At 41.7% G+C, this 13,756-nt stretch overlaps 1 protein-coding gene across 2 annotated transcripts in view; it reads right to left on the bottom strand.

Moving 5' to 3' along the window:
- CCDC47 (coiled-coil domain containing 47) overlaps positions 1-13,228 on the bottom strand; it is a 32,623-nt gene extending 19,395 nt beyond the window's left edge. The window contains exons 1-4 of one of the 2 annotated variants that reach the window (XM_053262191.1): positions 12,905-13,227; positions 5,587-5,849; positions 2,249-2,356; positions 1,040-1,214 (exon numbers count right to left, since the gene is read on the bottom strand). In XM_053262191.1, the coding sequence (XP_053118166.1) occupies positions 1,040-1,214; positions 2,249-2,356; positions 5,587-5,844 (541 nt within the window). In that variant the 5' untranslated portion in view covers positions 5,845-5,849; positions 12,905-13,227. Of the gene's footprint in view, positions 1-1,039; positions 1,215-2,248; positions 2,357-5,586; positions 5,850-12,904 lie in introns of both variants that reach the window. The other variant, XM_053262192.1, reaches the window with a different exon arrangement.
- Positions 13,229-13,756: the final 528 nt, after the last annotated feature.

Below are 13,756 nucleotides of genomic sequence, written 5' to 3'. Positions count from 1 at the left end.
TCAGCAGCTGCCTCTGGTGTTCGGGCAATTTCCTTTCTGTTCAACTGGAAGCTGTTTGTTAGTTAATAAGTGTTGCATCACTTCATCTGCTATTATTCCAGTTAATAATTTGAACAAGGTTGGCAGACAGGTTATCAGTCTATAATTACTTGGAACTGCACCTTTTGCTGGGTCTTTCATGATGAGATGAGTTTTCCCAGTTGTTAGCCATTGTTCAATATCACCGCCTTGCAAAATGTGATTGAACTGTTTTGATAGTTGTTTATGAAGGCTTGTTAGGTGTTTAAGCCAAAAGCCATGTAGTTCATCGTCGCATGGCGCAGTCCAATTTTTAATTTTCTTTGCTCTTTCACTTATTAATTCTGGTGTTATTATTAGATCTTGCATTTGTTGGTTACATTTTTTGACCTCTTTCATCCAGCCTGCTTTTTTATTATAATCTATTGGATGATGATGATGATGATGATGATGATGATTGATTCAATTTCTATACCACCCTTCCAAAAATGGCTCAGGGCAGTTTACACAGAGAATGAATGAATGAATAAATAAATAAATAAATAAAGATGGATCCATGTCCCCAAAGGGCTCACAATCTAAAAAGAAGCACAAGATAGACACCGGCAACAGTCACTGGAGGTACTGTGCTGGGGGTGGATAGGGCCAGTTACTCTCCCCCTGCTTAATAAAGAGAATCACCATGTTAAAAGGTGCCTTTTTGCCAAGTTAGCAGGGGTTATTCCTGTCTAAGTCCTGACTTGCTTGCCCTACTATCTCACCGACTCCCCACGCACAATCCCAAACTCTGGGTAACCTCATGCTTATTTGCAGCTGAATACCTCTGGAGAAAGACCAAGAACATGGCCAATTTCATCCACATTAATTTTCTTCTTTTCTGCCACTCTTCAGGCTAAGCTAGGTACCATACTACTTTCATCAACACCAAAGAATCTTCAGCACCTCTTATCCAACTGTGATGCCATGGGCAGGAAGTGGGGAAGTGGAGAAGGTGGCTCTAGCGAATAATAGAAGTACTTACCAACAAGGGCAAAATTACTTTCAAGCAGCTCTCGGTGAGTATTGAACCAGGCCTGAGCCAGACGGTTGTTCTTGTTCTTCCCAATGATGTAGTTCATGATGTAAGCAAGGAGACCAGTCACCATCAAGATTTCCATGTAGTAACTCTCCCAGCTATTTTGGAGGTGGGCAGGGACCTGTGGTTGGGTTTGGATTTTGTCAAACTGTTTCATTTTGGTAAATCAGTTTCCTGACAATCTCTGGCTCCCAGTTACATACCTTAATTTTTAAAATTAATTTAGAATGTACTAGTTACTAAGTTTCAGATATACAACGAATAGCAAATCCAGAGTCCTTTTTAAAAAGGTGTATTCCCTTATGTTGGTAGTACTTGCCTCTCCTTTATTTAATTTCAGCTTAACCAATCACCCTGAAGTAGGGTTATTTTTACTTGCTCCAGGGCACACAATGAGCTTTACAGTCATGAAAATTTGAACCTAGCTTTGCCTCATGCCACACACATACACACAACACACTGCATCAGAGTAGCTCAACCTATGAACTGTAGTGATTAAGGTGAATAAATATTAAGTAATTAAGAGAAGGGAAGGGAAGGGAAGAGAACTCCTAGCATACACTGCAGAAGTGTGTCACAAGCATTCCAGAAAGGCTTTGTTTGAAGTAATATTTGGGAAAGAAGCAGAAAATGGTAGTTCAGCCAAAAATAAAACCCACAGAACACCATTTAATCTGTGAAATGGTTCAAAACACCATTTTGGACTGTGTGGATAGAGCTGTGAGGGACTGACTAGGGATACTGCCTTATGAAAGCACTGAACTTGAAGAATGTTTTGTCCCTTTTCAAACCTACAGTTCGATGAAATTTTATGCACAGTTTAAAAAACCTGGCTGTGTCAAAGGCAAGCTAGTTGAGCAGCTGTGATGTCACAGAATGTGCATAAACATTACTCAAGATGCAAGCACTAATGATAAAAGGCTGACAATCATTGCAGCCTGAAGGGGTAAAATGCCACTTTGGATCAGAGAAACACTTCTATGGGACCTAAGGGCAAGGAAGACTCATAAACAGGTAGAAAGAAAGGGGTACTTGGTAAAAATCAGGAATGTTCAGCATGCAGACAAGTTTATAATGATATATATGTTCAGACTCCCATGAGCTGTTGTACAGTAATTAAGAGCTAAATGCAAAACCTTCATAACATGCACTCACATCAACAATTTTTATAAGATCTTCACTTTTGCCAGGAGACATGTCAGGCTTCTCCTCATAACCTTCAAACTCTTCATCATCATAGGGCTCACTCTCTGTATCACCATCCTGAAATAAGAAAGCACAGTAAAGAAGTTTCAGCTGTTTTTGTAGAACAGGCTTCTAAGAGTATTCTGAGCACATCCACACATCTGTATTGTATTGCCGCCGCCACCAGTGGGTATGGTCCCAAATGGAAGGATTCACATTAGACAGCGTCATTTGTTATTACTCTTATATCATGCTCTTCCTTCAAGAAGCTCAGAGTAGTTTATATAGGGCTCCGAGGTAGCCTCCCTTCCAGGCATAGAGCAGGCTTAGGCCACTTAGCTTTAACTATGTAAAAATATAATCTGCCCTCAAACCACTGCCTTGGTTTCCCAAAGCAGCTTGATATTTGGTGTTCAATTACTTCTAGAAAATCCAGCAGTACTTCTAGCTGTTTCCCTTTTACTATAGGGATGGTTCAGGGGTAGAATACAATCACACTTGTCCTTGTGGGCAAGTACAGTAAATGTGGGATTGCCATATTTACTGTAGAAAATGTTTCACCATAGAAACAATGCAACAAGGATGCAGCAGTGTGCACAGTGTTAGTTATGCACTAGTTATACAGTTAGTCATGCACTACAGGCATGAGACGCTTTTCAATAGAAGTCAATGCAAGGGAGCATACAGTATAAATAATAGGTGCAAACACAGCCTTGACTGCCCAACATTCATGTCAGATATCTGAGGTTTAGGGAAACATATCTTTTGATGCTCTTATTTTCCAAAAAGGTTTGCACTAATACTACTAGGGATGTGCAATTAAATTTGTGCCAAGTCAGGGGCGATTCATGGATTCAACTGTGAATTGAATTGCCCCTTAAATGAAGGGACTGATTCAAGGTCAAATTGAAACAGCTCCAAATTGGTGCAAATCGATTTGTGTGATTTGAGCAGCCATTTTGGTGGACTTTCCACCCTTGCTGATTGGTTTTCTGGCACTGGTTTCCAACTGACTTGAGATCTTCTTGCTTCTTGGTTGACTTGTTGTCATTCAAATCAAGTGCTGGCATGGGCAACTGTACCCCCAGTGGCAGGGGGGAACACTTTTGGAGGGAATTTCAAAATGTATTCAAAGGGACTGGGAGGCAGGGAGAGGGAGAGGCCTTATGAAGAAGAGGATGTCTCTGGATAGAAGGAAGAGGGGGAAAACTGATTTGATTTTGTGGTTTTCTTTTCTCAGCACTGAGTGTAATGCTGTGCCTTCTATTGCTGCTATATCTGTCTGGTTTTGCAGCATTTCAGATTGACAAAGGCAGAACTTGGGTGTCTTCCTGCCTTCCTTGAGTTGTGGTTTGGTCCGTTTGTGAGATGGTGCTGTGGTGAGAAATGGACAGTGGTAGCTTAGCTATGTGTGTGGGTATATTTCTTGGCGATTTCTGTGATGAGCTCCATGTCTGGCCTTGAGAGTAACTTATGCATCACTCAACTGCTCTGCAATCTGCATTGCAAGATGTACTAACTCAGTCAAAATATGGCTGAAGACGTTGTTGTAGTTGAGTTTATGGATATGCTTGCTGGCTGCTAAGGGAGCTGCTGTGCTGCCTCAGCTGTTGCAAGTAAGGACTTAGTCATAATTGTGTGAGACAGACAACTGCAGTGTAGGCACTTTGGCTGGCAGTGGATTCTGGGCCAGTGATTCTTTTTTGGCCAACTTTGGGCTGTGTGTTTGGCAAAGTGTGTTGTTCTGTGTTGGGAGGGACTGTGTGTGCTGCTTGTGTTCTGCAGTGTTGTTTTTCAAGGCAGGGTTCCAAAATGTGTCCACTCACTCTGCTTGTTTCACCCATAGGAAACAATGAGGAACTTGAATCACCCCATTGTTCCCCATGGGTAGGTCCTAGGGACACCAAAGTGCATTGAGTAGTACAGTGTGATGGGTGCTACCTACCACCTAACCCACAAAAGAAATGGACAAGTGGGTGATTATATATCTATATCTATATCTATAGTCACCCATATCTATCTATCTATCTATCTATCTATCCATCCATCCATCCATCCATCCTAATCCCCCATAGGGTCCTATAGGTACAAATCTAATTTTCAGTAGATTTGTCAAGCGGGCCAGCAAATGCCAGATGGTTCAACAAATAGATTCAAATTTTTGCAATTCAATTAAAGGTCGAATTGAATCACAAACATCGATTTGTGCATACCTCTAACTATGACCTTTGCTACTTTAAAGCCAGTCCATAGGTTTACATGACAAAGAGTTCTATAACAGTATTAAGACTGATTTATTCGAGACATGAGCTCAGCTTTCATAAGCAAAAGCCTATTTCATCAGATGAATGAAATGGTCTGAAGAGGTGGTAGATACTCCATAGAAGCAGGATGCTAAGAATACTTCTGATATTTAGGATGTGCTACTTAAATATGGACTACATGACATTTCAAATTGACAAATAAAAATTGCAGTACCTGTACCTAGGCATGGAAAAGCCTGCTGTGCAAATCCAGCAAAGGGGGAGAGGGGAATGCTTGCCAGATCTTATGCCCTGCCCCACAGAGACCCCAAGTACACATAGTGGCTTACATACTGCAAGGCAAGCCACCCACCCAAGAGGGGGACCCATAATGTACATCAGAGCAACTGTACGGTGCTCTGACACACAATATTATTAGCACAGAGCTTCCACTACCTGCGCTACGAGTGGCCATGGGCTGGTAAGTACCCTGTAAACAAACAGTACCCTGTAAACAAAAAATCCCACACGCCTCTTTTGGGTTTGCTATGCAGTATGTAATTTGCTACACCCTGTTATCTACATGTTGAGGCACATGCATGTAGTTGTTGAGCACTCTGCTTTCTACCATTCACACACCAACTCAGGTATTCTTGTGGTTCTCATATATACCAGATTGGCCTCCACAAGAATTAGGGTCTTTTCCATTGTGGTCCCAGTGCTCCAGAATGCCCTCTCACTGACCGGTTTGTATGGCCCCTTCCTTTCCGCATGGTTGAAAGCAAGCCAAGATCTCTTTTTTCCCTTGAGGCCTTTGAACGATTCATTTTCATTAATTCATTTTGCTGCTGTTCATTTTAGTCATGCATTTTAAAAGTTTAAATCTTTGTACACCACTTTGGAAGATTTTATAAGTAATAAAGAACATTTTAACAATATAAACTACAATTTAACTTTGGGTTCACCAGTGGAAGAAGCTGGTTCAATTCCATAACCGCTCCATCAGTAACCCGCCCTCGCACCAAAAGTCACCAAGAATACACCAGATCCCTCATTCAGCATCACCTGTGCATCAGCATCCTCAAAGTCAAGATTTTCATCTTGACCTTCAAGCTCTATAGTGGCCTCTTCCTCATCGTCTTCTGTTGTGATTATTCGCTGGGGAGATTCTGTGGCAGGGTCTTCAATTACATCTTCGAATTCAGCAAAGTCATTATCATCATATTCTACAATGTCATCTCCATCATCAAATTCATCAAACTTTGCCAGAGACAGGCCCCATGGGATGAAGAGAGCAGCCAGTAAGAAGCACACACTTCTCATTGTTGCTGGGGTGGGGAGGGGAGAAACAGAACACACAAATGCACAACAAGATGTTCAAACTAGAAATACAAAACTTCTATCTAACATTTCTATACCACCCAAAACACAAGTTCTCTGGGCGGTTTACAAACCCTAAGGTTTACAAAACCTTTTCTCCTAAGGTAGCAACTTGACATGGGCAACTTGCCCTCAGTTGTAGAGACACACATTGCTTGTAGTTGCATGTAATCACCTTCATAAATAGGAGCTGGCAGCCATGTTGCAATGCTTCTGCAGGAACTGAAAGATATGCCCGCATAAGAGGAAAAGGTCTGAACAGACACAGTTGTGAGATCTCAGGATCATATCCTATGCTTCAGTTAGGCAACACAAGAATGCTGTTGCATCACAATCCAACATCACTTGAAAACGTACCAAAAGTAGTTGGGGGAGGGCTACTTCCTGAGCCATTTCTCTATCACAATAGAGAGTCTAATCATCCAGAAACATCATGGGCCAATTATATACCTGGGCCAGCTGTTTTACAGCCATGAAATAATGTAGGAATCAGTCCTGCTGAGTCAGACCAACCATCATTTCCTAACAGTGGCCCATCAGTTGCCTTTAGAAACATATGAGCATAGCATAAAATCAGTAGCCCTTTCTTGGTGTTTGTCCCCAGCATCTGGTATTCAGAAGTATAGTGTCTCTAAACCTGGAGATTCCATTTTAAATGTCATAACTGATAGCTGTTGAGAGGCCAATACTCCATGAATTTGTCTAATCAAGTGTTTACAAATCTACCTGCCAGTGGCACGTAGGGATGTGCACAAACTGGTTCGGCACTCCTTTTGTGGAGCGCCAAGCCAGTTCGGCAGTCTGGTGCTCAAGCCAGTTCAGAGGGAGGGGGCATTTAAGGGGCAGGGAGGGTGTTCTTACCTGCTGCACCGCTTTCTCCCCGGCAGCGCTGTGCCCAAAACCGTTGCCACGGGGCTGTAGCATACCTCCCTGCAACCCCAGTGTGCATCCTACCAGAAGTGACTGACATACATGCGTGCCATGTGCATGTGTGTCAGCCACTTCGGTAGGAAGTGTTTCTGTTCATGCACATCCCTAGTGGCAAGTGAATCCAGCCCACCACACAGATCTCCTCCCAGAAGTCTCTTTTCCACTGCCATTTTTTGAGAAGATAAGAAACAACAAGAATTATTTCTGAGCAGAAGGAGAGGGATCCCACTGTTTCACACCATCTCCATATCTCAATGCAAGTGAAAGAAGACCCACTTCTCTCCTAAGCCCTCTGCCAGTGTGCCAGGAAAGGATCTGAAGAAAGGGGATGGGTGTTGACCACAAATAATGGTGGCTAGTGAGCAAAGTCTAAATTTGTGGACCTCTGTGTCCAATTCTTTTTTTAAAGCCATCTAAATAAGTGGCCATCACTACTACTTGTGTCAGTGAATACCATAAGTTTAATTGTCAGAGCTCAACAATCTGCAGGCAGCTAGCAGCTCACCATGGCACTAGAAATTTAAGTGTGGCACCTGAACCATACAATAGATAGTCATGACCAGCAGGGGCACAGTCCATTGCCTACTTGAGCCAGATGGATGCAACCAGGAAAGGAAGATGCAACCTTGCTTGTTTACTCCTCCTCTTGGTCATATCTGTCTGACTTAGGCAGACAATGGATGAACGCAACCAAGAGGAAGAGTGGACACACAAGGTGAGGAGTCTGACCCCCACGGAGTGGAAGACATTTCTAGGGGACATAAGAACAGCCCTGCTTGATCAGACCCAAGGCCTATCTAGTCCAGCAACCTGTTTTCACACAGTAGCCCACCAGCTGCCTCTGGGAAGTCCACAGGTAAGAGCTGAGAGCATGCCCCTTCTCCTACTGCTACTTCGCTGCTAGAGGCATCTTGCCTCTGTGGCTGGAGGTGACCTATAACCCTTGGAGTAGTAGCCACTGATAGACCTGTCCCCCATGAAATTATCTAAATAATGTCTATCCTCCATGAAATTATCTTAAAGCCATCCAGGCTGTTAGCATAACTTATGGCAGAGAATTTTTAGTGACAAGTAAGTATTACACCCGCCAATGGAGCAGAAGGGACTGTTGAGGGCAAGCAGTGGATCCACCTCCTCCCACAGAGAAGAACGCAACCTGACGCCTAAATTTTTGGCCTGGCTCCTAGAGCCAAATAAAATCTGTAGAGGCCCAAATTATGCAGTGTACAAAGAAGTACTTTTGTCTGTCCTTTAACTAGCATCAACTTAACCGCCTTGGGGTTATCTTTTTAATGAAAGGCGGTATATAAATGCAAAAATAAATAAAATAAATAAAATAAATAAAAACTTAACTAGACCCTCAAGTTCTACTATTATAAGAAAAGGTAAAACATTTTTCTTTCTCCTTTCTCTCTACTATACATAATTTTATAAGTCTCGATCATGTTCTCTGACCCCCCAGTCTATTTTTTTTCTAAACTAAGAATCACCAAATTCTTTGTTCATAGAGAAGGTGCTCAGCCTCAATAGTTTTTGATACCCTTCTCTATATCTTTTCCAGTTCTATGACATCCTTTTTGAGAAGGTGTGATCAGGAACTGAACACGGTATTCCAAAACTGATCACATCTTACGTTTTATATATTGATATCTACTACTTGCAGATTTATTCTCAATTCCTTATATATTTATGTTTTTTGCCATCACTGAGCTCACTAAAAACATGATCCAGTACAATATCTCCACCAGCATTCCCTGTAACAGGGATTCCCAGATATTGACTATAATTCCCATCATCCCCAGCCAAAGACCACTGCAGCCGGGGGTGATGGGAGTTTTAATCAAAAACATCTGGGAATCCCTGTTGTAAGGAACAATGATCCCCAACCCCTGACAAGGGGGGAAAGTTTACTCAAGATATTTTAATGAAGGACTTGCAAACATCTTTTAACAATATCCAAGTAAAATTTGTTTTACCAGATCACATCTAATTGTTTGCTGATCCTCCTAAAAAAAATCCAAGAGGAAGAAGCAGGATTTCTCTTTGCAGAGGCCATGTCTGCAGCACAATATAACATACCTGTTTTCAGTGTTTAACACTAGGATAGTACTTTTCATTGTGCTATCCTGGCAACAATAGAAAGGTCACCACTCATCTGCAAATCCCAATATCACAGTACCATCTGGAACTCTAGCCCCTTAATAGGGTTACAATATGGATCAACATCGTTACCCATCGTCACTACCTGTTCTTTGAACCACTGAACCTATCCCCCAGTCCACAGTCACAAGCAGTAGCTCCTTAAAAGGCATGCAATCTAGGTTAGACAATCTAAAATTAGCAACAGCAACCATAGCATTTGCTTCGCTCTATCCCTTCTGTCAGCTATATTTTTAACAGGCAGCCGTAGTAAATAAACAAGGGTGCCTAAAAAGAGAGGAAAGCTGCTCTCTCACTTTAAGCACAACCTTTCTGAATACCAAACTGCCCCAAGTGTGCAGAGCAGCAGCTTCCTACAAAATATGGCCAAATTCCAATTTCTAAATTTTCCTCACAATCACCCTGTGAGGAAGATTGAGCAGAGTGAGTAACATGCCCTAGGTAACATATATGACCAAATAAACTTAAGCAAGGGTTTGAATTATATCTGCCACATAACACTCTGGCTTGTAGCCTACCATAGGCATCAATAAAAACAAACATTAAACAGCAGCTGTAGCAATAAAACACAGTAATGCCTACATTTGTAGCAGTGGAGAAGTGAAATGATATTTTAGCCCAAAGGATATTTATCTCCTACTACATAGAAATATGAAAAATGTGGGTGCAATGAAAGCCTTTGCCCGCGAATCCTTTCAGTGACTGCTGCCTAAGGTGCAGTTTCTAAGATTTGATAGTAGGGATTAACTCCCAAACTTTGGCAGCAGTGGCAACATGTGGATGGCCCACAGCTCAGACAAGTCTCCCTATGTCCATCTCTCCTCCAGTCAATAAAAAGGGATGCAATAAAGAAATATTTGTTTTCGCCTTCCAATAGAAAATATTATAAACACATTTTTAAAAACATGTCAGGAAGGGGTGGCAGGCAGAAACATCAACAGTTCCTCTGCCAACCTTCAAAAAGGGTTAGGGTTACCCACATTGCTCTGTAGTTAACAATAACCTTCTCTATCCCCAGAATAGCCACATTTGCATTTCCTCACCAATGCATACACATCGGGAGTGAATAAGCTATAGTATACTCTTTCATTCTGGTTCCATCCACACACACATATCCTGCAACCTGGTCCCATGCTCAGGTGTATGACTATGGATCCCAAGCATGGACTAGGATGCATCCACACTTATCACTCTTTAAATCCACACTTGAATATGAAAGGGAGATTAGAGTTTTAGCAGGTATACCTGTCTCAAGTGATCTTGGATACACACCCTCAGCTAAAAGGTCAGCCTAAACCAAAGCAGAATAAAATAAAATCCAGAATTCCAAGGGGTGAGCACCAAACTCCTAAACATATAAAAGACCTGAAGCCTGGGATTTTCAGTTTTAACAACAGCCAGAGCTACAGAACTCCCACATAAACTGATTGCAAAGATTCCTAGAGTTACAATGAGAGCAGTGTTCCTTCTAAGACTTGCACACATGCAGGCGCTCACAAGTTTTTTGATGTCCACTCAGTTAATTTTAGATCCCGCTCAGGTAGAATCAAGAAGGCCCCACTCTGAATGCATTTCCACACACACTGCCTTGATACTGCTGCCCAGAGCAAAACTCATTCCGCACACAGATGGAAAAAAATGAGAGAACACTGAATGAGAGGCACAGGAATTTAAAAGAAAACGCAAAACCTTAAGCAGATTTAGTACTATCATAATATCAACAAAGAGTCCAAATATGGTATATTAATGTTTTAATATGATTCTGATAATAAAACTATATAATTGAAGATTATTTTAACTACCCAAGGTATAATTGGACAATACTAATAAAAATATTTCTATGCATCACAACAAAATTCATAAAGAATAATCAATGAGATCTCATAAAAGTGATCACTATATGTTCATCTTAAAAAGTTAAATCCAATGGTTCAATTCCAAAGTATCTTTCTATCTATAGATGGGAGAGGTACGATTGCAGTGTTGTGTTTTAACTGAAAAATTGGATATCTATCTTGTCAATCTTGTAGTTATGCCATGATTGCAGTGTCACATTTATGCTACATGCATTTTGACTGAAATCAGTCTTCATCAGTGGCAATCTTAAAAAAATAATATATTGTAATATCGCCATCAATAAATAAGTAATAAATAATATGAGTCCCTATAAAACTAGCAGGGTGGATTTGATTTAAATCAAACTGATTTAAATCACGATTTAAATCACGATTTAAATCACGATTTAAATCACGATTTAAATCACGATTTAAATCACGATTTAAATCACTAGCAGGGTGGATAAAAATTTTAAAAATCCAGATTTTTTTTATTTAAATCGGATTTTTTTGATTTTTATCCACCCTGCTAGTGATTTAAATCGTGATTTAAATCGTGATTTAAATCAGTTTGATTTAAATCAAATCCACCCTGAAAACTAGACATAATATACAAATGATACACCTTAATAAAAACCAATAACCCAAATAATGTGATATGGGTGTAGATTTCCAGTTATCATGTGGAATACTCTAAACAGACCAAAAGCTAAATTTTATCTGTCTTGTGGTCATTGGAATGACTACAATTATTCTTATTAAAATGAGAAGAACATAAAACCTGCATCAAGAACAAAAAGATGCAAGACCCCTTGGTCAAACATTTTATTGGGTTCCAAAATCAGGTACAAAGTTTGAAGTTTTGATACACAGAATAGGTTCACAACAGAAAAATAGATGTGCACATTTGGATGACACCAAAATAATTACATTGAATTCATACACTGAGAACATGGGCCCCCTTTGGCTTTAATGAGGAAGTTAATTGTATTTCAAGTTAAGATATATTGAATTGTTGGCCATTGTTTTAGATTTTCTAATTTTTATATGTATATATAGATACTTTAAGGCACATGAATATATTTTTAATACGCTGATGATTAAGTATATCAGATCTAATTTTTTTCCAATTGGACATATAGTGATCATTTTATGAGCTCTCATTGATTAGTCTTTATGAATCTTGTGATACATGGACACATTTATTTATTTTGACCAATTATACTTTATGTAGTCAAGATAATTTTCAGTTATATAGTTTTATCATCAGTATATTAAAGCTTTAATATACAGTATTTGGATTCTCTGTTGCTATTGAGGCACAGGAATATAAAGAATTTTTGGTACCAAAATCAAAAGTTACTTCCCATCTCCACTATATATAGTACCTCTTATCCACCCATACTGTTCCCACACACACAAATAAATGACACACACACATCCCACCACTACAGAAATTTACCCACTGCACAGCCTTGGGTGCCCTTCTTTCCTCTTTGCTTTCAAACCCTCCTCCCTCCACCCTGCTTTCTGCAACATCATTCACAGAGATGAAACAGGTGATTTAGGGAACAAGGTAACTGAAGTTCCCAGGCCTGCCCTGCAACTCTAAAGGGGGTGTGAAGTACTACTGGGAGGCCTTCACTCCAACTGGGACCAGCAGGCTGCTGGTCCACGTGAGTTTGGGTGCCTTTCCCTCACTCAGAAGTGAAACTGGGAAGTCTCTTAAGCGCAGCCCCATGGCAACCCTGGCTCCAGGCCTAGGAGGACGAACCGTCTATCCCCCAAGGAGGGGGAAGGGAGGACAGGGCCGGGGGGAGGGGCACCGCCCCCTCCCATTACCGACCTCAGATTTGGGAGCGGGGTCTAGTATATCGAGGACTACCTCCACCACCTTTCGAGGGCAGGGTGGGGGCTACTAGCTCTGTTTACATGACACCCGCCCCCCCCCCAAAGCGCCCCAATCTGCTTCAGCTGTAGGGAGCAGACTGGACTTCTCTTATCTAGCCTTTTCGAGAGGAAAGTCTCACAGGCAACAGCCGCCGCCGCTACCCCCCACCTCTCCGCCTCCTTCCTACCGGAGTCCAGCAGCGTTGTTGCTACGACGTTCCCGAGGCCCACCTCACTTCCCCGCTAAACCCGTCCTCGTTCTTCTTTTCCCTTCCTTCCTCTCCGTAAGGTACGCCGTATGCGTAAGTCTGCGCAGGCGCCTTGTGGCTGAAGGCCAAGGGAAGGTGAGGCGAGGAGTGAGCTTCGGAACCTTTTCGTCAAGTGCAGTTGGTTTATTTAGGTTCTGTGCAATAATATCCCTCGGAATGCGTTGGAGGGGCGGCAGAAAGTAGGGGCTGCTCGCTCTGACTGAGGCTAGAGGTCCCCCCTTCTTCACCTGCTCCACCACCAGAAATTCAAGCCATTAACACTTCCCGGATTGCTATCAGTAATCACATGACAGCAATCAAGGTCAATGCTGGGAGGGTTGGTAACCCCAGCACAGACGCTGGAAGGTCTTTTGACTTGTTGAGCTTGCCTTTACTGTAATGCCTATGCAAAATAAAAGAGGAAAATGTCGAGGCTCCATTGGGCCTGAGACCGTAGGTGACATACACCGTTGCTCTTACTCTGGAGTAAGAGTCATTCCCTTGGAACAAGACAATCCACCCTTTGTTTCCGGCGGGAGGGGGGAAGAGTATTCTGTATGTACCCAGAAGTACTCTCATGACCCCAGCTAACTGAGCGAAGAAGCACTTTTTAAAGTGGTCTTATATTTAGCAGGAGTAGAGTAATCTACCCTACCCTAGTGCAGCAGCGTCCCTCCATGGTTGTTGCTGGTGTTCCCCTGATGTTTCTTTTTCAGTTGTGAGCCCTTTGGGGATGGGAATATTTATTATTTATTTTTCACTGTAAACGGCTTTGAGAGCTTTTGTTCCAAA

Source organism: Hemicordylus capensis, chromosome 6, assembly GCF_027244095.1.
Source record: "Hemicordylus capensis ecotype Gifberg chromosome 6, rHemCap1.1.pri, whole genome shotgun sequence".
NCBI lineage: Eukaryota > Metazoa > Chordata > Lepidosauria > Squamata > Cordylidae > Hemicordylus > Hemicordylus capensis.
This window is presented reverse-complemented; position numbering and strand designations above follow the sequence as displayed.